The sequence below is a fragment of the Drosophila subpulchrella genome, chromosome 2R (genome assembly GCF_014743375.2).
Source record: "Drosophila subpulchrella strain 33 F10 #4 breed RU33 chromosome 2R, RU_Dsub_v1.1 Primary Assembly, whole genome shotgun sequence".
Taxonomy (NCBI): Eukaryota; Metazoa; Arthropoda; class Insecta; order Diptera; family Drosophilidae; genus Drosophila; species Drosophila subpulchrella.
Genome location: NC_050611.1, coordinates 2,310,586 through 2,331,622, shown reverse-complemented (window position 1 = coordinate 2,331,622; position 21,037 = coordinate 2,310,586). Strand labels below are relative to the sequence as shown.

At 41.9% G+C, this 21,037-nt stretch overlaps 5 protein-coding genes across 12 annotated transcripts; 3 read left to right on the top strand and 2 right to left on the bottom strand.

Annotated features, from left to right (window-relative positions):
* Nucleotides 1-26: 26 nt before the first annotated feature.
* Nucleotides 27-2,316, top strand: LOC119551959 (serendipity locus protein alpha). Its single transcript, XM_037861654.1, has 7 exons — nt 27-170; nt 233-400; nt 454-786; nt 844-1,165; nt 1,225-1,956; nt 2,014-2,115; nt 2,176-2,316. Exons 1-7 carry the CDS (start codon nt 90-92, stop codon nt 2,223-2,225), a joined length of 1,788 nt encoding a protein of 595 aa, XP_037717582.1. The 5' UTR covers nt 27-89; the 3' UTR covers nt 2,226-2,316.
* LOC119551963 lies at nt 2,274-4,456 on the top strand. 4 transcript variants are annotated; one of them, XM_037861663.1, is made up of 5 exons: nt 2,274-2,530; nt 2,598-3,208; nt 3,261-3,345; nt 3,907-4,119; nt 4,175-4,456. In XM_037861663.1, exons 2-5 carry the CDS (start codon nt 2,639-2,641, stop codon nt 4,369-4,371), a joined length of 1,065 nt encoding a protein of 354 aa, XP_037717591.1. In that variant the 5' UTR covers nt 2,274-2,530; nt 2,598-2,638; the 3' UTR covers nt 4,372-4,456. The 4 variants fall into 4 exon arrangements, with proteins under 4 accessions (XP_037717591.1, XP_037717592.1, XP_037717590.1 ...); XM_037861664.1 differs by having other exon boundaries at nt 2,275-3,208; nt 3,264-3,345; XM_037861662.1 differs by having other exon boundaries at nt 2,276-3,208.
* LOC119551958 (protein lines) lies at nt 4,438-8,396 on the bottom strand. Of its 2 annotated transcripts, none has more exons than XM_037861653.1 (2): nt 7,690-8,396; nt 4,438-7,619 (listed from the first exon to the last, which is right to left on the bottom strand). In XM_037861653.1, the coding sequence occupies exon 2, from the start codon at nt 7,560-7,562 to the stop codon at nt 4,989-4,991; it is 2,574 nt and encodes an 857-aa protein (XP_037717581.1). In that variant the 5' UTR covers nt 7,563-7,619; nt 7,690-8,396; the 3' UTR covers nt 4,438-4,988. The 2 variants fall into 2 exon arrangements, with proteins under 2 accessions (XP_037717581.1, XP_037717580.1); XM_037861652.1 differs by having other exon boundaries at nt 7,678-8,395.
* LOC119551960 (protein germ cell-less-like) lies at nt 8,176-20,863 on the bottom strand. 4 transcript variants are annotated; one of them, XM_037861657.1, is made up of 4 exons: nt 20,636-20,863; nt 10,014-10,179; nt 9,022-9,966; nt 8,176-8,943 (listed from the first exon to the last, which is right to left on the bottom strand). In XM_037861657.1, exons 2-4 carry the CDS (start codon nt 10,145-10,147, stop codon nt 8,448-8,450), a joined length of 1,575 nt encoding a protein of 524 aa, XP_037717585.1. In that variant the 5' UTR covers nt 10,148-10,179; nt 20,636-20,863; the 3' UTR covers nt 8,176-8,447. The 4 variants fall into 4 exon arrangements, with proteins under 4 accessions (XP_037717585.1, XP_037717586.1, XP_037717584.1 ...); XM_037861658.1 differs by lacking the exon at nt 20,636-20,863 and adding an exon at nt 10,234-10,396; XM_037861656.1 differs by lacking the exon at nt 20,636-20,863 and having other exon boundaries at nt 10,014-10,397.
* LOC119549503 (microfibril-associated glycoprotein 4-like) lies at nt 12,041-13,094 on the top strand. The gene is made up of 2 exons (XM_037857614.1): nt 12,041-12,898; nt 12,959-13,094. Exons 1-2 carry the CDS (start codon nt 12,069-12,071, stop codon nt 13,092-13,094), a joined length of 966 nt encoding a protein of 321 aa, XP_037713542.1. The 5' UTR covers nt 12,041-12,068.
* Nucleotides 20,864-21,037: the final 174 nt, after the last annotated feature.

Here is a 21,037-nt window from a genome sequence, read left to right as displayed (position 1 = left end):
TTGCCATTCACACGGAACTCAAGCCACCTTTTTAAAAAAGTTGTTTACTTTTTCGGGAGAACTATTTTAACTCGTATTACCCACTGATTATGGAAGTTTTAAGGAAGAAAATAGAGGCCTGTCTGCTTATTTTGCACAGGAATAATGAAGGAGATGCAAATTGGTTAAATGTACGAGAAAATGGGGTAATTAACCGACGAAGAGGATTCTCACTTGTTGCTTTCCCTTGCAGGACCTGTGTGCCATGCTATTGGAATATGCCACCTTGGTCCACAGCTCCTTGTGCTCCCAAAAGCAGAAGGAGTCCTCGGAGCTGGTATGCCTCTGCCTGAGCCAGATACTTACCTGCATTCGCCAGGTGGAAAACACCATGAAACTGACGTGCGGCTCTTCCTTTTCGGTGGGTAATTTTCCTACGGTACACATAATATAATATCCCACTAATTAAACCAGGCCAGCCATCAGAACATTTACTTCTTGGACCGCATTCGGTGGTGTCTCAAACGCCTGTTGCATATCCACAGCGAAGGCTCGAACGGGGATGCAGTTACTCCGGAACGCTCATTCCTAAATCTGGTGGATTGTACCCTGGACACTTTGGCTCTGTTCACCTCCCACAATGAGGAAAACACTGACCCCTCGGATTTTCCGAAAACGCCACAGGAAGTCCTTTCCCACAGTCAAAAGTTGCGCGCCAACATAGATTTGATTTTGGGTCAGTCCCTGGGATTCGCTAACGTGGCGTTGTCGCAGGACAAACGAGCTCTTAGTGCCTTGTGCCAGAAGGTACGTGAACTAAATATATAAATTGAGTAGACGCCCACTATCCTACCGGTTCCCCAGGTAATCCGTGAGTGCAATGCCTTCCAAGAGGAGTGCAAGGTGCCCAGTGCGTCCTACAAGTCCATACTCAAGCTGAGAGCCATGACTTTGGAGCAGGCGCTTTACCAATTGGAGGACTTCATCAACGATGCATTGCTGCGTCTGGTATTCACCTGCTTCCTGGACTTTGAGAAGTTTTCGGTGGACAAAATAAGAACCGTGCTGAGGAACAGCTCGGAAGATGATGCCATGGCCGATGAATTTATAGCCGACTTTGATGTAAACATCGATCGGGCCACTCAGATAGGCATATTTGCCATTTCCTTTGCCCCTAACTTGAAAAGTATAGTCACTTAATAACATACTAGATCACATTTAACTCCATGTTAATTCCTTCGTCAGTGAAAACCATGATGCGCAGCTGTCTGGCCTCCTTTGAGTCTCTGGACACCAGTTTGATACCGTCTCTGCAGGCCCATGGCTCCGAACTGCTTTCGGACATCTTGGAGCAACACTTCAACGAGGAGGTGGCCAAGTTCAAGGCGGCGCTCCAGGAGATCATCGACAGCCGCGCCCTCCTTGGATGCTGCTTGGAGATACTGACGGCAGGAATTAGTGCCACCGAGAAGCTGTTTGATAAGCAGCGTTTGGAGGACTTGGCCCAAATTTCCTTGTTGTTAGTCGAGCATTTTCAACTGGAGGTCAATCGAAAGGTGCTGGCCGACACGAAGGAGCAAGTGGGAGAGGAGTACTACCAGCAGTTCATCCGGATATTGCGCGAGTGCAAGGCCGTTTTGATGTGCGCATCCCAGGTGGAGCCGCAGCGAATTCTCAAGCGCTTCAAGATCCTGCGCACGATCTTGCGCAAGCTGCACGGCTGCCTAAGCCTTGGCCAGCAAGAAGATAAGCTTCCCAATGCTTTCGTAAACATTTTAGTGGATGAGACGAGCGACAAAAAAGGCGATAATAAAGATTTAACCCAGTTCTCTGGCCTTACAACTCGCCGGGGCGGCAGTATTCTCTACGACACAGAGCGTAGGACTAGAGTAAACAGAATTAAGGACAATAAGCTTACCATAAATACCTTGGACATTAAATCGGAAAAATCCAAACCTAATGGAAATGTTCTGAGAAGTAAGTGGATTGCAATCAATTTAAAAAATTAACTTATATTTATAATGCTATTTGTAGGAGAAAGCTTACGAACTGTTATGTTCAAGCGCCAAAATATAGCTGAAAGCAGAAAACTGTACACCACGATCAGCAATCAGTCTACAGATCTGGAAATCACAGGTATCAGAAAATTGTTCATGTTTTAATTAACAAGTTTTTCATGAATTACCTTTATTTTAGATATACTAGAGCAACTCACTGGAATGTCTAATGGGTACTTTGAATGCTGAAGCATTTTAACTATTTGTACATAACTTGATAACTCGTTTAATATTTAAGATCACATAATTTAAGATTCGCAAGTTAAGAATTCAAACGTAACGTACATCGGCACTCGAATATCATAGGTCAGGTTAGACATACATACACACAAACATGTATGGTTTCGTGGTGGCGGAGTTTGTTGTATCCGAAACAGTTTCGACTGTTGTAAAAGTAGACCAATAGTTCAATAAAATACATAGAAGCCGGAACACGTTGTCAGCGCATCGTCTGTGTTCGTTTGACCTTTAAAGGATACAAGGAAATCCAATATGTGAGGCTGTGATGGTAATTCCTATCGATTTTCCGCTACAAACGCAAACAGGACTTGCAATCAACAGATACACACAGTCGTTGCTTTGCAAACAGTAAACACTGGGCAATGAAATCGCCAACCGGGGATAAATCTACTCCGCCTGAAGAGATAAAGGCACCGCGAACTCCCAAGAGTGTTGTGAGCAGAGACAAGGATTCGAACAACCACCATGTGGTGCCACTAGGCATCCTCGTGGTCCTCTGCACTATGTATCTCATGGTGGCCGGGTTGCAGCACAACTACAAGTACTACTTCAAGCCGGGCGTGGCTGCCCTCGATTTGGACCATCGCCCAACCAGTGACTCTCAGCCAGAAGCCATGGATGAGGAGCAGGAAGCCCAGGCTCCAGACACATCTTGCCAGCAGATGGATGTTTTCGGCAGGAAATCGGGTCGGAGTCCATCAGCTCACCCAGTGTCGAGAAGATCCCAAGGCAAGGCTACCAAGCGAACCAAAAATGCCACTGGAAATGGGGTCAGCAAGCAACCTCGTTTGGCCACATCCCTGGAGGGCAACAAGAAAAAGGATGCGACCAAGAAAAGCAATACGGCGGAGCCCATTATCTATCTGTTCGCCCTGGTATTCATCTATCTGCTGCTGAAGGCCGCCTCTGACATTAATCAGCACTACAAATCGGTAAGACTTTCAAATTCATCGATTCTGCCTGTAAATAATCCTTCTTCGGCAGCAGAACAAAGGGGACAAGCGCCTGCGCCGCTGCTCTCTGCAATCCTATGCTCAAATCCACAAGCAAGATCGACGGGCTTCAAAAGGTATTTCACCAAAAACTTTGCCAAAATTTTAACTCGCCGGGCCAGGTGCTTTTACACCGTGTTAACGAGGGATCAAGTGAATTGTTATCTTAAAATCTAAATGTATCTACTACTATGTACTGAGTTAGCCAATTTTCTGTACTGTAAAGCACTGTCCACTCTTGGGAGCTAGTTTTCTGACTTTTTCGGAAAATGTATTGTATATTGTGTACCTATAGTCTGTCCTTTTATCTCTATACATCTCTATCCTACTACCGCACTCTTTCGGGTTCGATAATGCGTTTAATATCTATGTTTTTGAACGACCTCCACTGTTTACCTCCTCTTCACTTCTCTGTGAAACTGTACTGAATGTAAGGTTGTACATACTCGAATATATATTGCTGTCCTATATGTGTGTAAACTTAAAATAAATCAATTACTATGTGCTTTCCTGTGATCAATTTACGTAGCCTGTTAGATTGCGTTTCATTTCTTCTGTTCGAACGGGATTTTCTGCAAACCTTTGCGATCTATCGCCTGAAACTGACTGATCTCCATTTCCCCATATGCATGTCAAAGTTGAGGAGTCCCCGATCTTCCGGCGCAAGCATGTTCTCGGCGAGGAGCGTTCCGTGTCGGTGGATCGCTACAAGTACACACAAAACGAGGAGGGAGGGTTCACAAAAACTGCTCCGAAGGTTCAGGAGTACCATCACAGGGTCATTTCACCTTTGGCCAGCAGGCCAAGTCACCCGCATCCATTTACGCCTGGTTCAGGAGACACTCGCTTTGGTAAAATCAAACTAAATGTGCCACGTCTCATAAGACCAAATATTTTTTTCTTTAGAGCCACGCCTAAACCGACGATCTTCGGTCCCGATCAGCATTAACTATCAAACGGTTCACGTGTCAGGTCCATATCCACCCGAATTGGCAAGACGCGGCTCGGTGATAAGCCTCACTGGTCAGATTCCAGACTTAGGTGCCATGCCCGGTGGAACCATTGACCCAAAACGCCGCGTACGAATGATCAATCGCCATTAAAGTCGAAGCACTATCAAGCCAAAACCCATCGAAACTGCAAAGAGACTACAGTTTTTAACACAAACATTTTAAATAGCACGCTTTGTAGTTCTTCTTAATGCGTTTCTTTTAATCAATTAATTAAGTTATATTATTCAAGTGTTTTAAAAAACGTACAAAGAATATTCTTCTCGAAGACACCGAATTTACGCCCACCTTTTGCGGGGAGTGAGCCAACGTTTGCCATCCTATTGTACATTATTCTACTTAGGGCAAGATTAAAAAAATCTTAGTCTAGCGTAGTGTTTAGTTTGGAATTCAGTACCTATGATGTTACCATTAACTACGAACTAACTACGAACTTGTGATGCTCATTACAATGACAATTACATACAGTTATGTATCTAGGTTAAAAGACCTGCGAAGCGGATGAAAGGGTGCAAGAACTTAACTACTGCTAACGCGCTACTGGATCGGGGTGTGGAGATATGGTCGAGCGGTCCCTACGGCTAATACACGTATTCTACAAGACTTCCGTCTTCATTGAATTTTGCGCTAGTTTCTCCTATTCCATTAAATATTAAAATAAATTACGTATTTTAATTGCATGTGGTTGGAAGTTCGGCCCTGCGCCGCACTCAGCTCAGTTCGTTGCCCTCGTAGAGGCTCTCGCAGCTCTCTAGCAGGCGCAGCACCGGCGAAATGTCGTAAGGATACAGCTGACGCGACACCAGGCGGGATATTTGCAAGCGCAGACGGATCAGCACGCCCATCGCCTCGTCCAGCATGGCGCTTCCCATGCCAAAGGTGTGACAACTGTGCACGAACATCGTCCAGTTCATGCGGATGTACTTGAGCAGGCGCAGCAGGTAGAGCAGAAAGCAGGTCTCGTTGCTCACCAGCAGGTCCAGCAGCAGGTCCGAGCTGTTCGACGTCATCTTGAGGAACTCCAGGAATGTGTACACCGGATTCAGCATGGCCACCAACTCGGGAAAAGCATTGTTGCGGAACGAGATGCCCGACGTGACGTCCAGCGTGCAGACCATGGCCTCGATCAGATGGTCGTCCTGGTCGTCGAAAAGGTGGATCAGGATTTTGCTAAAGTGACACTCCGGATGGAACTCTAGCGTCTGCTTGATGAACGTCTCCAGCTTGCTCAGCACATCGCGGATCGAGCGCTCTATGAGCATCATGTCCTGGAAGGCATCATAGTCGCTGGAGTCGATGGAGGAGTCGGAAGAATCGCTGCGAATCTCCTTTACCGTTACCGCTATTGACTTCAGCACCAACAGAACCATCTTTTGTAGCAGCGTTTTGTCCATCTCTATTAGGTCCAGCGACGCTTCGCCCTCCCCGCCGTCCTGTGTGCCGTCTCCAGATCGAGCCGCATGTGCCAGGGTTACAGTTCCGTTGGCATAGACTAGCGGCCTGCCATTGTAGCCGATCAGGCTAACCATGTTGTCTGGCTGGCGACGCGGCAACGACTCCAAGATGCGGAAGCCACGTACGTGGCAGACGATCTGGTGCGCTAGTTTGCACGTCTCCTCGGGCAGCATGTCCTGCAGCGCCAGCGTGGAGCCATAGCACAACGCCTCATTGAAGAGGCACAGCATCTGCTTGTACACGGTGCACGACAGACTGTGGCTGAGCAGCAGCTCGAACTTGTCCAGCTGGGCGTAATAGGGCCGCGTCTCGTCGATAGACAGATTGGCCTTCACCGAAATGATGTTCTCCCACAGCTGGAGAAAGTTGAGCACACAGTGCTCGGCCGCATCCTGGTGCGTCGGCGCCATCAGTTCTGACATGTTCTTGACCAGCGTAGGCCACTTGTGCTCAAGTTTTTGGATGGTGATGCACTTTAGGTGCGTCGTGTCAAAGCTCTCCGAGTCTGTGAGCGTGACCACATGGCAGCCGCTCGGCATGGTTGTAGACTGGGGAGCGGGATGCGGTTCGTAGGCGACGTTCATCTCCTCGCCAAAGTGCCTCCGGTGCCGGTCGCGATTGTCCGGCGATTCCCGCTCCGCCTCCCGATCCCCCTCTGCATCCTCGCGAAACTGAAGCGCAAAGTAGTTCGTGGCCAGCGGCTGCTCCTGCACGGGAAAGTGCATGTAGCTTACGGAAGCCTCCGTCGAAAGAGGCACAACTGATGAGGCAGCGCTGGCACTATTCGCCGCCGCCATCCAGTCGTCGTCCAGCGGGTGGATCTCCATGTCCTTCCACTCGACAATGCGCTTTATAATGTCCAGGCTGAAGTGGATCTTCTGCACGGCCGCCTGGTCGAGCTGCTCAAAGTTAAACAGCTGGTCGACGATCTTCTGCAGCCACTCGTCGTTGAGCTCCTGCTTGGCAATCACCAGGAATGCGGCTAGCACACGTCCCGCCAGGAATTGCACGTAGGAGTTGTCGTAGCCAGCCAGTACGATGATCTCGTCGATGAGCTTGTGGTCATTGCGAATTAGCGCGTCGCAGACGTCCATTATCCGCGTGCAGATAAAGCCCTTGGCGTTCTGCTTCAGGTAGATGTCAAACAGAAGCTGCAGGTTGGAAAGGAACTGCAGCAGCTTATTGGTGGGCCATTCGCGCAGGTAGGCTATCCGCTTTTGGCCGTTGGTGTCCTGTGAGTAATGGGACTGGAATGGCTTACGCAGCGTTCGCTCAGAGACCCCGCACAGGCACTGGCGGGTCAGGGACTGCTCGAACTCCAGCATATCGTCAATGGATGTCGCTGCTGTCGTTGGAATGCAGTTACTCCTGCTGCTCAGGTGGGTGCTATTGCTGTTGGTCGAGCTGAGGGACAGCAGGTCAGGCAATTTGGCCGCCCGGTCTACCTCATCCTGGGCGGATTGCGGTTGGCTGTGTGGCTCTGTATCCCCGTTTTGTGGCAAGATGTTGTGCAGCAATTGGGCGTAGGACGCGGCTCTGGAGCTGCTTGGCGTAGTGGTGGGCGAGTTGTTGGCGCTGCTGGGCGTGGACAGCGAGTGCGTGGAGGACGAAGAGAGCGAGGAGCACAGGTGGCTGTTGCTGTTGGCGTCCAGATCCAGAATGTCCGGCGGTTGAGGCGGCATCGCTTTGGAAGCCACCTTGATCTGCTGCTCGATCTTCTGGCGCTTGGTCTGAGGCTGCTCATTGGAGGCGGTGGAGGCGGCGACCGTGGAGCAGGGACAGACGTCGCCCGATCCGACTCCAGATCCGGCTGCGGATGTGGTGTCCATTCTCCTCGGTGACGTACCCGACGTACTGGGAATAACCCGCGACCGGGACCAACTCAACTGCAAGCGAAATGTCCGGTTGAGCAGCGAATCTAAGCGGCGGCTCTCAGCCACATACCTATATATGTACCTATACCGATTCCGACAAACAGCTTCCGTGCTACGCGCACACAAGGTTACGTGTGCAGACGCTGCTGCCTGGCTTCTTGGGTAGATTTTCTGGCGTTCCTATGATAGTCTTTTTTTCCTGGAGCGGGTGATGGCCTTCTAGCAGCCACCAGACGCACCGACTGCTCCTCCAAACATTTTAAACGGCCACAATTCGATTTTCACACACTTGTTGCGCTCTTCGGGCCAGCGACAGTCAATGTTTGTATTAGTTTCACTCCACTCGCGCTTCGTTTTTGGCCCTGGCAAAGCGTTTAGGTGGGTACTTCTCTTTTCTCTTTTAAACAGCCTCTGATTGTTTTACTGGCGCTGCTTTTATTTTGGTTTCATTACACTTTATTATGTGGGAAAAAACAAAAATTAAGTGCGCGTCGCCATCTTTTAGCGAATTTCAGCCACCTGGTAACCCTACTCGCGGAGAGTTGCCTAATTGATGTTAGTACTGGCGTTAGCGGTAAACTTATATCATAGTTCACCACCAGGTTTGAATCTATGCTACGTGTTTATTCACTTTTCGTCAGAGTAATTTTACGTCCAAGTTCAAAAACCTGTGTAATAATTTAAGAATCAAAAACACACGTCGACAAAATCCGGCCTTTTTCTTGGTCAACGAAAAACGAATACAGGGTTAGAACTACGAAGAGTGTCGGCCGCAGCGGATAAATGAACAACAAATGGTGGTAGTGGTGGTACTGGTAATGGAGCTGGCGAGGACGGCGCTCAGGGCTCCGAGTGGCCAATAGAGACTTCCGACTCAACGTCACTGGACGGCGATGTCGCCTCCTCGCTGAGCGGAACAATATCCTTAAAGTACGGATTCGGCGGCATCGCCACCATCATATTAACAGAAATAAGCAATGGGTGTACCAGCTTCGGGTCAAGCACCATCAGCGGTACCTCCTCGTTCTTCTGGAGGCTTAGGGTACAGATCCCAGACGTCTGAGTGAAGATTGGCTGTCGCCGGGCGTTAACCGAGGTCACTGTGGTGCGCACCATTAACTTGCGCTTCGGGTGCTGGCTGAGCACCCGCTCGAAGCCTTGCTGATGATTACGACGAATGTTCAGACTGCGGGTGCGGTAGTCCAGTTGCAGTATAAGCTCCATGCCGTAGTTAAAGCCCGGCCATCGCCAAATGTGAAGGCCAGGCCCAAGCAACATACGTCCACATCGCATGCAACTCTCAAGGAATTGCTCATCGTTCAGCTGCTGGGGAATGCTGTGGGTGCGGAAAACAATACCGATTTTAACTATGAAAATCTTTTCCTTGCACAAGCAAACTCTGGAAAATACTCACCAATCCTCTTGCCCGTGATCGATCCGCAGTAGGGCGTCCCAATGGTTGTGGATGTTGCGGTAAAGCCACTCCTTGGGTATGATGTTGTCATTGAAGATGGTTTTTAGATTTATGTAGTGAATGATCAGGTACTGGGTTCGTAGCTTTTGGAAGACCTTCATATACGGTTGCCCCTCGGGTGTGGCCAGAAACGAGCGCTCCTTCGCGCGCCTGGTGAAGTATGCCCACTGGATGACATCTCCGCTGTACGTTTCCACGGCAGCATTGACCAAGAGCTCCTGCGCCCCCACCGCATCCGCCCGCTGCACACGGTCCTCTGGATCGTAGTCGGGATGCAGACACAGGAACATCCAGGTGCGCAGTAACTTGTACAGCGCGAACTCCGTCGGCATCAAATACAAATCGGGGCTGGCGGTCAGCGCACTCATCAGCTCGATAGAGATGTGCCGCAACAGACTCGGCTTCTTACTGTAGATGCCTGGCAGGTTAATCTGAAACCACTCGAAGGTGGACTTCTTTAAAGCAACCACACCGTATTGGCAGGCGAGATCGTAGTAGTGGATGGCCGTCTCCGGGCTGATGTCCTCCACCATCACCGCGGCACACTTGTCGATGACCCTGTCCAAGTGAAAGAGCGTGGCCGTGGCCAGCACCGAGATCACGTCCGCTAACTCAATCTCGATCTCATCGGAGTACATTGATCCAAAGACGACGTCCAGACTGGCAACGGTTATCTGTTCGTCGAGGGTCGTGATCTCAATAAAGTTCTGTTGCGCCTCCTGCCAACTCCCGTTGAACATTCTGTAGAAGTAGGGACTCTGGCTCAGGTAGACCTTGTGCAGGTGCCACACTTTATCCAGAGCCTTGACAGCCACATCAGAGTTCTTTTCCTCCTTAAAGAGTGTCTTGTATATGTATTGTGTGGTGGTGAGAAGCTTTTTCCTGCTGAGGAGGATACATAATGGTTGGTCCTTAAACAATTAACCACTTACATTTTGGGTTGCGTGGTGTCCAGCTGGGTCTGCTCATCCCTGACCAGCGAGGAGTCCGTGCTTCGCTTCCGTTTCCGCCGGTTGCTTAAAACCTCCGCTACGTTCATATGCATGGAGCTTACGATCTGACCCATGGCTCAGGGCAGGACAAGTCAACAGCCTCAGTCTGACAAGACAACAATTTGTACACCAAATTTAGCAAACCTGTAAACTTTTTAACCTTGCCAAGTTGACGGACTAGAGTTGTGAACGCCCCTTTTTTGAAGTCGTTTTAAGAAATTGACGTTTAAATAAAAGCCAACTTTCTATTCTTGTCATTGCTTTTTGTTTTTAAGGGAAATTGACATACATATGTATGTACATTGTACATATACAAAAAAATACAAAACAAGGAAGAACGCTATAGTCGAGTACCTCGACTATCAGATGCCCCTTAATCAGCTAATATGCAAGCAGCAAAGCGAGATTGAAATGCGCCACCTACGATTGATCTCAATATATGGTTATGTGGGCGGTAGACAGATTTAAGCGTTATGGGCGTTAGAGTGGGCGTGGCAAACTTTTTGGATCAATCGATAGGTATTGACGAGACCAATACATTACATTTAAAATTTTTTATCTAGCATGAAAATTGTGAGCGCCACACGGCTTGTGGGCGTTAGAGTGGGTGTGGCATATTCGCGTAACAAACTTGCGCTGCGTTCAACGCTACGCAATTTAAATCTGAGATCTCATTTCACTATCTTTGATAGTTTCCGAGATATCCGCGTTCATACTTACGTTTGTGGGCGTTAAAATTGGCGTGGCAATTTTTTTTGAGTCAATTGATAGGAATTGATGAGAACAATACATTTCAGTTTCATTTTTATTCTAGCATCGAAACTGTAGGAGCCACAGTTTAGGCGGCTTGTGGGCGTTAGAGTGGGCGTGGCACCTTGCTGAAAAAAACTTGCGCTGCGCAAGAAGCTCAGGAATCTGCATGCCAAATCCCAATAGCCTAGATCTTGTAGTTTTCGAGATCTCAGCGTTCATCCGGTCAGACGGACATGGCTAGATCGACTCGGCTAGTGATCCTGATCACGAATATATATACTTTATGGGGTTGGAAACGCTTCCTTCTGCCTGTTACATACTATCCGACCAATCTAGTATACCCTATAAAAATGTATTCCTATATTAAGTTTTTTATTTTGAATGTAATATTAGAGATCTGAGATCAGGATACATTTCTTTGATACTATATTATCACACATTTATGTTGCGATCTTTTTTAGGGCCATCATACTTTCATTCTCCATCTAATTAAAAATAGATATTAGCAAAAAGTCAAAACAAATTACAATTCCAATACTGAAGCGGATCCTTTTCATCTTGAATGATTCGACTCTCAAAATACTGTCTCATAAGAAGGATTGCGTCAGCCTTATTTGATCTGAAAAAATGAAAATTAATATCTCATTTTATTTGCGTTGGGTTCGGGTGGCGTTGGGTGGGCCTTGGCAGATCTGGACAGAATACCACAAACTTCATTTTTCAGGGCTATCGCAGCTTGATCTGCGTTAAAGGCAATTTGAAATCCACTAAGCATAGTAGCTTCATTATCTGTTGTTATATTCAGAATGTGTTCACTTATTTTCCATTCGTCAAATATGGCACGCAAAGTGTCGGAAATATTGTCCTCCGTGTGATTTGTAACGTTCTGAAGCTTGCGTGTTGATAAAACTGCACTTTTTAAAATAAAATAGTCATCAATAAATTGACAGGTAACAGTAATGTAGCATTCAATTGCTTTTTTCTTTACCACATCGCTCAAACATTTACCATGCACATGAAAAAATATCATGTATAATATATAAATTCATTGGTGAGCAACATGAGACTTTTAATAGTTTTTCCTAGGAATGGAAACAGCCAAGCTCGTTAATTTAGTTTATATACATATATATATAGATTATTTGGAATTTTAGCCTATTATCACTCTGATCTTAAGATAAGTCGGCCTATATAAGCAGTACCAAAGCTCTTCGTATCATTCAGTTTTGTTCTGATTCTCCAATGGTCAGCATAATGAAGTCGATCTTCTTCGTGATTTCCCTCTCGTTTTTGCTCTTAATCGAGCTGACTTTTTGCAGTGGAGATCCAGTGCCAGGAATTACTAAAAAAGAAACCCCTGAGGACCTCGTATCGGTGATCGAAAGCCTTTGCCATCTGCTAAGTACGAACAATGAAGAAATTGCGGATATTTTGGAGAGCCTTAAGGAAAACGATAAAATCATAAGCGATAAGGATGAGGAGCTCGAGAAGAAGGATAAAATAATCAAGAACTTGGAAAACCAAATCAGAACGATTTCTGAAGAGCAATCCGAACTTACCGATCAACTTCTGACCTTAAATAGAACCGACCGATGCCCCACTGACAGCCAAAGTGGCATTTACAAAGTGAAAATTCCCGGACTGAGGAACTTCGAGGCTGCCTGCAATAAGCAAGGTTGGATGACGATCCAAAGGCGTATCGATGGATCTGTAAACTTCACACGCGACTGGGAGAGTTATAAGAACGGATTTGGAGATATACGCACAGAGTTCTTCATCGGACTGGAAAAACTACACCTGATGACAGAACAACGACCTTTTGAACTCAAAATTACACTTGTCTTCGCAAATGGAACTACAACCTATGCCCATTACGCTGATTTCAAAATCGGCGATGAGGCATCATTGTATGAGCTAGTAAGTTTGGGCTCGTTTGAAGGTACAGCCGGGGACTCTCTTTATTGGAGCACGAAAAAGAAGTTCTCCACTTTCGACCGGGATAACGACCGCGTTTCTACAAATTGCGCCCTAACGCACGGTGGTGGCTGGTGGTTCGCCGAATGTGGATATAGGTAACCTAACTAAACGTAATCTCATTTGAAAAATATTTATACAAACTAATTTTATTTCAGTTCGCTAAATGGAGTTTACAGTAAGAGTGGCATTGCTCCTGAAGGGAATGGAATTCATTGGGGTACCGCTCACGGCTACAATTACCGGGTTTCGCTGATCGCCACTGAAATGATGATAAGGCCAAGGGTCTTTTAGTTTGTAGCAATCAAAGAATAAATAAAAAATGTAACGAGTGCACAGCAATTTCTCGTAGTGTTCCACATTTTTAAGGCGCCGCATAAAAAAAAATATTTACCGGAAAGTCCCAGCGATCTGAATTAAAACAAGGAAGAACGCTATAGTCGACTACCTTGACTATCAGATACCCGTAACTCAGCTAAAGGGACCAAAGGAAAATGGAGATATGCAAGCAGCAAAGCGAGATTGAAATGCGCCACCTACCGGCGGTAGACAGACTTAAGCGTTATGGGCGTTAGAGTGGGCGTGGCAAATTTTTGGATCAATCGATAGGTATTGACGAGACCAATACATTTCAGTTAACATTTTTTATCTAGCATCAAAATTGTGGGCGCCACAGGCTTGGGCGGCTTGTGGGCGTTAGAGTGGGCGTGGCATATTTGCGTAACAAACTTGCGCTACGCACAAGGCTACGGAACCTAAGTCTGAGATCCCGATTCTCTATCATTGATAGTTTCCGAGATATCCACGTTCATATATACGATTTTTTGAAGTTTGTGGGCGGTTTGTGGGATTTAAAGTGGGCGTGGCAAACTTTTTTTGGGTCAATCGATAGGTATTGATTAGAACAATACATTTCAGTTAAAATTTGTATTCTAGCATCAAAAATGTAGGAGCCACAGTTTTGGGCGGCTTGTGAGCGTTAGAGTGGGCGTGGCACTCTGCTGAAACAAACTTCCGCTGCGCAGGAGTCTCAGGAATCTGCATGCCTAATCCCAGTATAGCAGCTCTTATAGTTTCCGAGATCTCAGCGTTCATACGGACAGACGGACATAGCTAGATTAACTCGGCTAGTGATCCTGATTAAGAATATATATACTTTATGGGGTCGGAAACTCTTCCTTCTGTCTGTTACATACTTTCCGACGAATCTAGTAAACCCTTTTACTCTACGAGTAAGGGGTATAACAAGAGCAGTGGCGGCGGGGAATTTAGGGCTTGAAAGATAAATATGAACATTAGGGTGGTCCAAAAAATGAAAACTAGTTCTCACCATTTTACATGGTAGATTTAGGTCAGTAAAAAATGTAATCAAAAATTAAAAAAATTTTTGTTGAGACTTAGACCTTGCGAATCGTCCTCAAAGTTTGCTTTAAAATTACTCATACGACATGTGTTCCAGTCAGAACATTTTTCGAAAAATTCGATTTCCCACCCCAACTTTGTCAACACTCTAAGCTCAGTCAATATTAGTAAGAAATGGACAATTTTGAAATGTTGTTGGTTGGACATCTAAGATCCGAATTTGACACAAAGGGTTTACCATCTAAGAGATCCGTATAGTGTCCTCTATAGGACTAGAATTTCCGGAAAAACTTTGTTACAGAACGGCAAAGATGTAACACAAATGCTAGTTACCATTTGGAGTCAAAGGTGTATTCCAGTCCGGCCTCACCATCATAATATTAAATCCATATCGCGGCTTCACAAAAATTATGTTAGCCTAAAAAAAACAGGGAAAGCCGTTTCAGAATCATGTTGAATGAACGCTTTAATATCAACCATGCCCTGGCATCTTCATCTGCTTGTCGGAAGAGAGTGATGGCAATGTAACTGATGGCAGTTTTTAAATAATAAATAAACATATGTAATTGAGTATTGCCTTCTTTGTCCTTCCTTATTTGGATATATAAGTGTTTAAAGAAGGTCCATTTATGAAACGGTTTTTTTCAAAAATAAATAAAATTACTTGCGACTTATTGCGCAACTCGAGGATTTAAATACCTTACTGTCAATATTTTCAAAAATTAAATTCAATTCGGTCTTGTACGATGTAAATTTTGGTTTTAGAAACTAGAAAAGATGTTAAATTTTTAAAGCTTTCAAAGTAGTTCGGAAAGGTGAAAAACGAATTTGAGAAATAGAACCAAGTCAATGCCACCTATATGAAAATCAAACAAAAACACCTCTTCACGAGGTAAAAAGTAGTGGCGAACGCGCCTTTAACAAAAATTTCTGATATCAACAATTGTGACGAAAAATGATATTACATGCGATAAAATAAATCAACTATATTAAATTTATGTATTCGGCACGCTACAACAGAAAATATACGTGTAGGTAAATAAATATTTACTTTGCAGGCCGAGATCATAAATTTAATATAGTTTATTTATTTTATCGAATGTAATATCATTTTTCGTCACAATTGTTGATATCAGAAATTTTTGTTGAAGGCGCGTTCGCCACTACTTTTTACCTCGTTAAGAGGTGTTTTTGTTTGATAAAATAGAGTTAGTGAATTGTTTTTATAGATAATCTATCTTTAAAATTATCAAAGTTATTAATTATATTCACAGATACGTCAATGTAGCCTGGTTATTTATAAGCAAAATAAAAACAATGTATTTTAAAAATGGCAATTCTTAACGGTGACTTCAAGCTAGCGTGGAAATATGTTGAAGAATTTACAGAATACATGTTTTATGGAAAGTCCCAACTTTTCAGAGTATGGCTTTGAAGTCTAGCTGTAGGAGTTGGGAATTATAAACAGCACATAGGAGAAAATTAGTAAAGCTATTGTTGCATATTTTTGTGTGGAAGATTTAGGATAACTATTGTGTATGGTTAATCAACTATTTACTATTGCAATAACAATACAATGTTTGCATTACAACAATTGCAATGTTATAAAGTAGGTACAGTGATATACTTAATATTAAGAGACCCAGTGTTACAATTACAATTATTTTGTAAATCTGGTTTTCTTTATTTTGTTCAAAAAATATTTATTTTGCTTGTATGTATGATATTGGGTCCAATTTGGTGACATTATTTCTTGTGTATATGCTTTGTGTGTAGTCAGAATTATAATTGCTTATGAATAAATCGTTAATTGCAATTGAGCAATTGTGTATTTTGATCATATTGTTTCCTTCAATTAAATTTCATTTTTAATACAATTTTGATTTAGTATAGTTTTTGACAAATTCCATGTAACTATAATATTTGGTTCGACATAATTAATTTGGGTAGTTAATAGCGTTTTTGTGAACCTGCAACTAGTATTTGTTTGATTAACAAGACCTAAAAGACATGTGTTGGTAACAGGTTTTCTTGTTTCTTTGTTATACAAGCTGTTTCTGTATACGTAATATTTGTTTTGGGTGTTATCTTGTAATATTTTATTATTTTCATCTGGATAAGGTAATATTTCGTATACGGGAAGTTTCTTTATTTCTCTGGGTATGTGGGATATAATTAAAATTTCGTTTGAATCTGAACTAAGCCAAGTTGAGGTTTTTATGTTCAGAAGTATCTCAGAATTAATGTTTGTCAAGTAGTCGTGTTTTAATAACTTTGGATTGAATATTCCTAATCTTGCTAACTGCATTCCCATTTCCAGGTCTTCAATGTGTTCTGCGAAATGTTCTAAATTAAAAACCAATAATTCAAGAATTTCTTCGTTTTCGTTGTATTCGAGATGCTTGTTTATTATATCGATGCCTTTGTTAACTGTATCGATTACTTAGTTCGTTTACCTGTACACTGTTTTGAGCTATTACATTGATTTTTTTCTTCTAATTCTTCTTTATCATTATTATCTAATGTTCCAAAAAGATATTTGTAAGCTGTTCCTACAAAATTAGCTAATCCTCTTTTGTTTCTCCTAACAATTTTTAGCCCATTCATTTCTCTTTGTAGTTTTTCCGTTAAATATTTAATCTGTATTATTTCCTTAAAGCCAAACGCTTGTGATAGCAAATTTTTGTAAGTTTCTTCCGTTTTTGTAATATTAATTGTGAGACAATGGTATTCAAAACTATCTGGGATGTTGATTGTGTCGGTCATAAATAACAAATAGCCATTGTATGATTTTATAGGGTTAATTTCTATAAATTGGCATCACTATTATTAACATTGATGTCAGAAAGATGAAAGTCAAAGCGCTGGGTCTTGATCTGGGTCCTCCTGCAAATATTTACTTTTATTAACTTTCTTTTGTTTCTGGAAGTTTGTTTTGTAATGTTTAATTTTTGGACCTCTTTTAGTTTCCTCAAAATGATCATTATCTATTTGTTCTATATTTCCTGTCTTTTTATAAGGATTGTGTAATTTCCCGTGAATTATGGGAGCCTTTCTAAATTTGGTATTTACCTCAAAATGTTGTCGTTTTTTATTAAGTTGTTCTATTTTAGTCTTTTATAATTTGGCTATTATATGCAGGGGTACCTGCATAAATAAAAATATCAGCTGGGGCTCTACCTGTTGCATTGTGTTTTATTTTATGATTGTAAGTATACAGTATTACTTCCATTTTCATAAGTTTATTTTCCGGATTGTCGCTGGTCCCGATCACACGTATTTTTTCGTTAATTGTTTTGTGTAATCTTACTACATCTGATACTCCATTTTTACTTGTTGTTATCTGAATATTTACGTTTTCTGTGTCCAGCCAATTTTTAAGCGCTATACTCATAAAAGCACTATCCCTATCTGTTTTCAAGGTTCTGGGTTTTCTCGTTGAATTGAATATTCGAAAAAGTCCTCTTTTAACTTCCATCCAGTCCTTTCCGTTTAATTCAATCGCGCTTCCAAATGTTGAGTATAAATCAATACAAGTTAGGTAATTTTGATTTTTGATCGTGTAAATATCTGCGACGTAAATTTCCCTACAAAATTCTTTTTCTGGAGGTGTTTTTAATAAAAGCGATGTTTTTCTATGTTTGGTTACAAACATTACACTCATTAATTAAATTCTGAATTAAATTCTGGTAGTCGGGATAATAATAGGTTTTTTTGAAAAGCCTTACCATTTTTTCAATTCCGGGGTGCAATAGTTTTTCGTGGTTGCTAACAATAATTTCTTTAAATTCAGCGTAAGTTTTTATGTCCTGTAATTTAATTACTGCTCTTACAATTTTTGTGGTAGTGTTTATAACCTGTTTAAAAGCTTCTTGAATGATTTTAAAATCAGAGTCGTCTTCGATGTAAAGTGCACTTGACTTACAACAAAGTACAAAAGTGTTTTATTAATATTTGCTTAGCTTTTTCGATGTTTAATTCATTAAACATTATTTTAATCTTGACTTTCTTAAAATAATTTTCACTTTCTTCACCTTCTGTATTGATTCGAATCATTTCATTCATTATCTTCTTCAGCGCTATGTGCTGTTGCTTTGTTACTGCCATAGTATACTTCGTTAATTTTGATTCTTGACAATGCATCGGCTACGTGATTTTGCTTTCCTTCTAAATATTTTATTTCGAAGTCATATTCGCCTAACCTTATCTTCCATCTTTGCATTTTCATATTAGGTTCTTTGATATTGTTTAGCCAGACTAACGGCTTATGGTCACTTAATATCTCAAATCTTCTTCCGAATAAATAGGGTCTTAAGGTTTTTGTTGCCCATACTATAGCTAATAATTCTTTTTCAATTGTACTATAGTTTTCTTTATGTGCATTTAGAGTCCTACTAATGTAACTGATTGGTTTGTTATCCTGAGAAAGAACTGCTCATAAAGCAAAGTTGCTAGCATCAGTAGTTAATTGAAACCTTTTTCCAAAATCTGGACAAATCAGTATGGGATCGTTTATGATAAGTTGTTTTAATTTATTGAATGCTGCAATAAATGTATCATCTTTGAATGTCACTTTAGAACCAGATTTTAAACATTTAGTTAAAGGTTTTGAAATGTCTGCGAAGTTTGGAATGAATTTTCTGTTATAACCGCAAAGACCAAGAAATGATTTTATTTCTTTTTGAGTTTTGGGAATTGGAAATTTATTGATTGCCTTAACCTTTTCTGGATTTGGCATTACACCGTTTGGTCCAACTATGTGTCCCAAAAATTCTGTTTCTTTTTTCAAAAATTCACATTTGTCTAGTTGTAATTTTAGATTAGCGTTTTTAAGTTTTTCGAAAACAATTTTTAATGAAGTAAGGTGTTCGTCAAGAGACGTAGAGAAAATAATTATATCGTCCAAGTATACAAGGCAATGCTTGTTTATTAATTCACGAAGGACATTGTTCATGCATCGCTGAAAAGTTGCAGGTGCATTTTTTAATCCAAATGGAATTCGTGTGTACTCGTAGTGTCCGTACTTTGTGGAAAACGCTGTTTTGTTTATGGAATTTTGGTCCATTTCGATCTGGTGGAAACCTTTAGCCAAATCAATGGTGGTAAAATATTGACACCGTCCTAGCTTGCCTAGTATTTCGTCCATATTGGGAATGGGAAATTTATCACTAATAGTGATCTCATTTAAGCCCCTATAGTCTGAAGCCCCTATATCTGAAGCATCTTTCTTTTTTGGTACTATCCACAATGGACTGCAATAAGGTGATTGGCTGTGCCTAATTATTCCTTGCTTTAACATATCCTGTATTTGAGACTCAACTTCTTTTTCAAATGAAAAGGATACCCATACGGTTTTTTATAAATTGGATTTTCATGATGAATTTTTATTTCATGCTTAACAACATTCGTAAAGGTCAAATTTTCACCATCACGATATTGAATGCATTTATATTGGTTAATTAATTTTAATAATAATTATTCTTTATTTAAGTGTTCTAAGCGATAACTTTTTCCCTCTGCTAATTCATTTTGAACAGCATAATTTATTTCATCAGTATAATTTTTAGATTTTAGCAATGCCTCAAAATCATTTATTTGTGTTAGATTTTTCAAACTAATGTTTTTGTGTATAAAACTGCGCCCACTAATAGTAGTGCGATTATTTAAATAATCAATATTTGCCTGGCTTGCCTCTAGTAACTTTCGTCCTAGTAGTATGTCATAATTGGAAGAAAAGTCGTGAATATAAAATATTTGTTCTTGAGTAAATAAACTATTAGGTGCAACTTTTACAAATTCATTTAGTTCATAATGACCTGTCATAGTGCGTATAATTGTCGGATCTTTATGTATGCTCCCGTTAAGAAAATTCTTTTTCATTAAGTTAATTGATGAACCGGTATCGACGAGGCAACGATAATTATGATTATTTATAGTTACTTCTATGTATGTAATTGGTCCGAGGCTTGCATTGGAAAATTTTCATTTTCATCATAAACATCTTCTTTTTTGTACTCTTTATTTTGTTGATAATTTTCGTCTACTTGCATTCTTGATTGTCCACTATTACTTTCTCTGACTCTCTTTTGTGATTGGTTGGGTACTGAGCCCGATCGTCCACTTGGCTGTTGGCTCTGATTCATTGTATTATTTTGCTGTCCCTGAATTAAATTTCTTCGAAACTCTTGGTAACTTCCCCTATTTTGGTCAAAAGTATTATTTCTGTTATTCGATTGGAACCTATAATTTTGTGGAACCATTCTTTGGGGTTGATTGGGGTGCGGTTGAAATATCGCTTCTTGCTAATGTCATAAAAATTCTGTCAAGTAATTTTCGTTGTATTAGGTTCTTTGTAGTCCTAAACATTGCTTCTGTGTACAATATTAATTCATTTGGATTTCCCTCAAGTTCTAATTTGTTGCTTATAACTAACTGCTTAAGCTCGATCTCGTTACAAAATTTTCTTATATTACCTTGAAAATTAGTATTGTATAATCGCCTTAATAATTCCTCCACAGGGGTTTGCGTTTTGTACTCGTCGATTAGACTTGACTTTGAGAACTTGCAGAATCCTCTGGGCATCACCGGTGATTTGAAGTTCAATTGCTCCAAATATAACGCTTGTCTGTCGATCATTGGTTGTAGGATACAGACGCTAAAGGTAGTTAACTCTTCTGACAAAGGTTCCTAGGGTAGATGGATCTCCTTCAAACGTTGGAATATTCCGGATCTGGGACAAAAGCTTATTTAAGTTTTGCTCCGTCAATGAGTTGGGTGCCACACCAATTTGTGGTTGCCCTTGAGCTGGTGGTTGTTGGCCCATTTTGTTGTGTTTAATTAAATTCCACTCAACTTTATTACTGACCGAATTGGAT

What these genes read in the sequence shown, in the direction of transcription:
- LOC119551960 (XM_037861657.1), bottom strand. Translation starts at nt 10,147, where the DNA reads ATGGGTCAGATCGTAAGCTCCATGCATATGAACGTAGCGGAGGTTTTA. An exon ending in GACACCACGCAACCCAAAAT is followed by an intron (nt 9,967 to 10,013) that starts GTAAGTGGTTAA and finishes TATCCTCCTCAG; the next exon opens with CAGGAAAAAGCTTCTCACCA. An exon ending in GATCACGGGCAAGAGGATTG is followed by an intron (nt 8,944 to 9,021) that starts GTGAGTATTTTC and finishes CCGCACCCACAG; the next exon opens with CATTCCCCAGCAGCTGAACG.
- LOC119551958 (XM_037861653.1), bottom strand. Translation starts at nt 7,562, where the DNA reads ATGGACACCACATCCGCAGCCGGATCTGGAGTCGGATCGGGCGACGTC.
- LOC119551963 (XM_037861663.1), top strand. Translation starts at nt 2,639, where the DNA reads ATGAAATCGCCAACCGGGGATAAATCTACTCCGCCTGAAGAGATAAAG. An exon ending in TTAATCAGCACTACAAATCG is followed by an intron (nt 3,209 to 3,260) that starts GTAAGACTTTCA and finishes CTTCTTCGGCAG; the next exon opens with CAGAACAAAGGGGACAAGCG. An exon ending in AGATCGACGGGCTTCAAAAG is followed by an intron (nt 3,346 to 3,906) that starts GTATTTCACCAA and finishes TGCATGTCAAAG; the next exon opens with TTGAGGAGTCCCCGATCTTC.
- LOC119551959 (XM_037861654.1), top strand. Translation starts at nt 90, where the DNA reads ATGGAAGTTTTAAGGAAGAAAATAGAGGCCTGTCTGCTTATTTTGCAC. An exon ending in GAGATGCAAATTGGTTAAAT is followed by an intron (nt 171 to 232) that starts GTACGAGAAAAT and finishes TTTCCCTTGCAG; the next exon opens with GACCTGTGTGCCATGCTATT. An exon ending in TTAGTGCCTTGTGCCAGAAG is followed by an intron (nt 787 to 843) that starts GTACGTGAACTA and finishes CCGGTTCCCCAG; the next exon opens with GTAATCCGTGAGTGCAATGC.
- LOC119549503 (XM_037857614.1), top strand. Translation starts at nt 12,069, where the DNA reads ATGGTCAGCATAATGAAGTCGATCTTCTTCGTGATTTCCCTCTCGTTT. An exon ending in TTCGCCGAATGTGGATATAG is followed by an intron (nt 12,899 to 12,958) that starts GTAACCTAACTA and finishes ATTTTATTTCAG; the next exon opens with TTCGCTAAATGGAGTTTACA.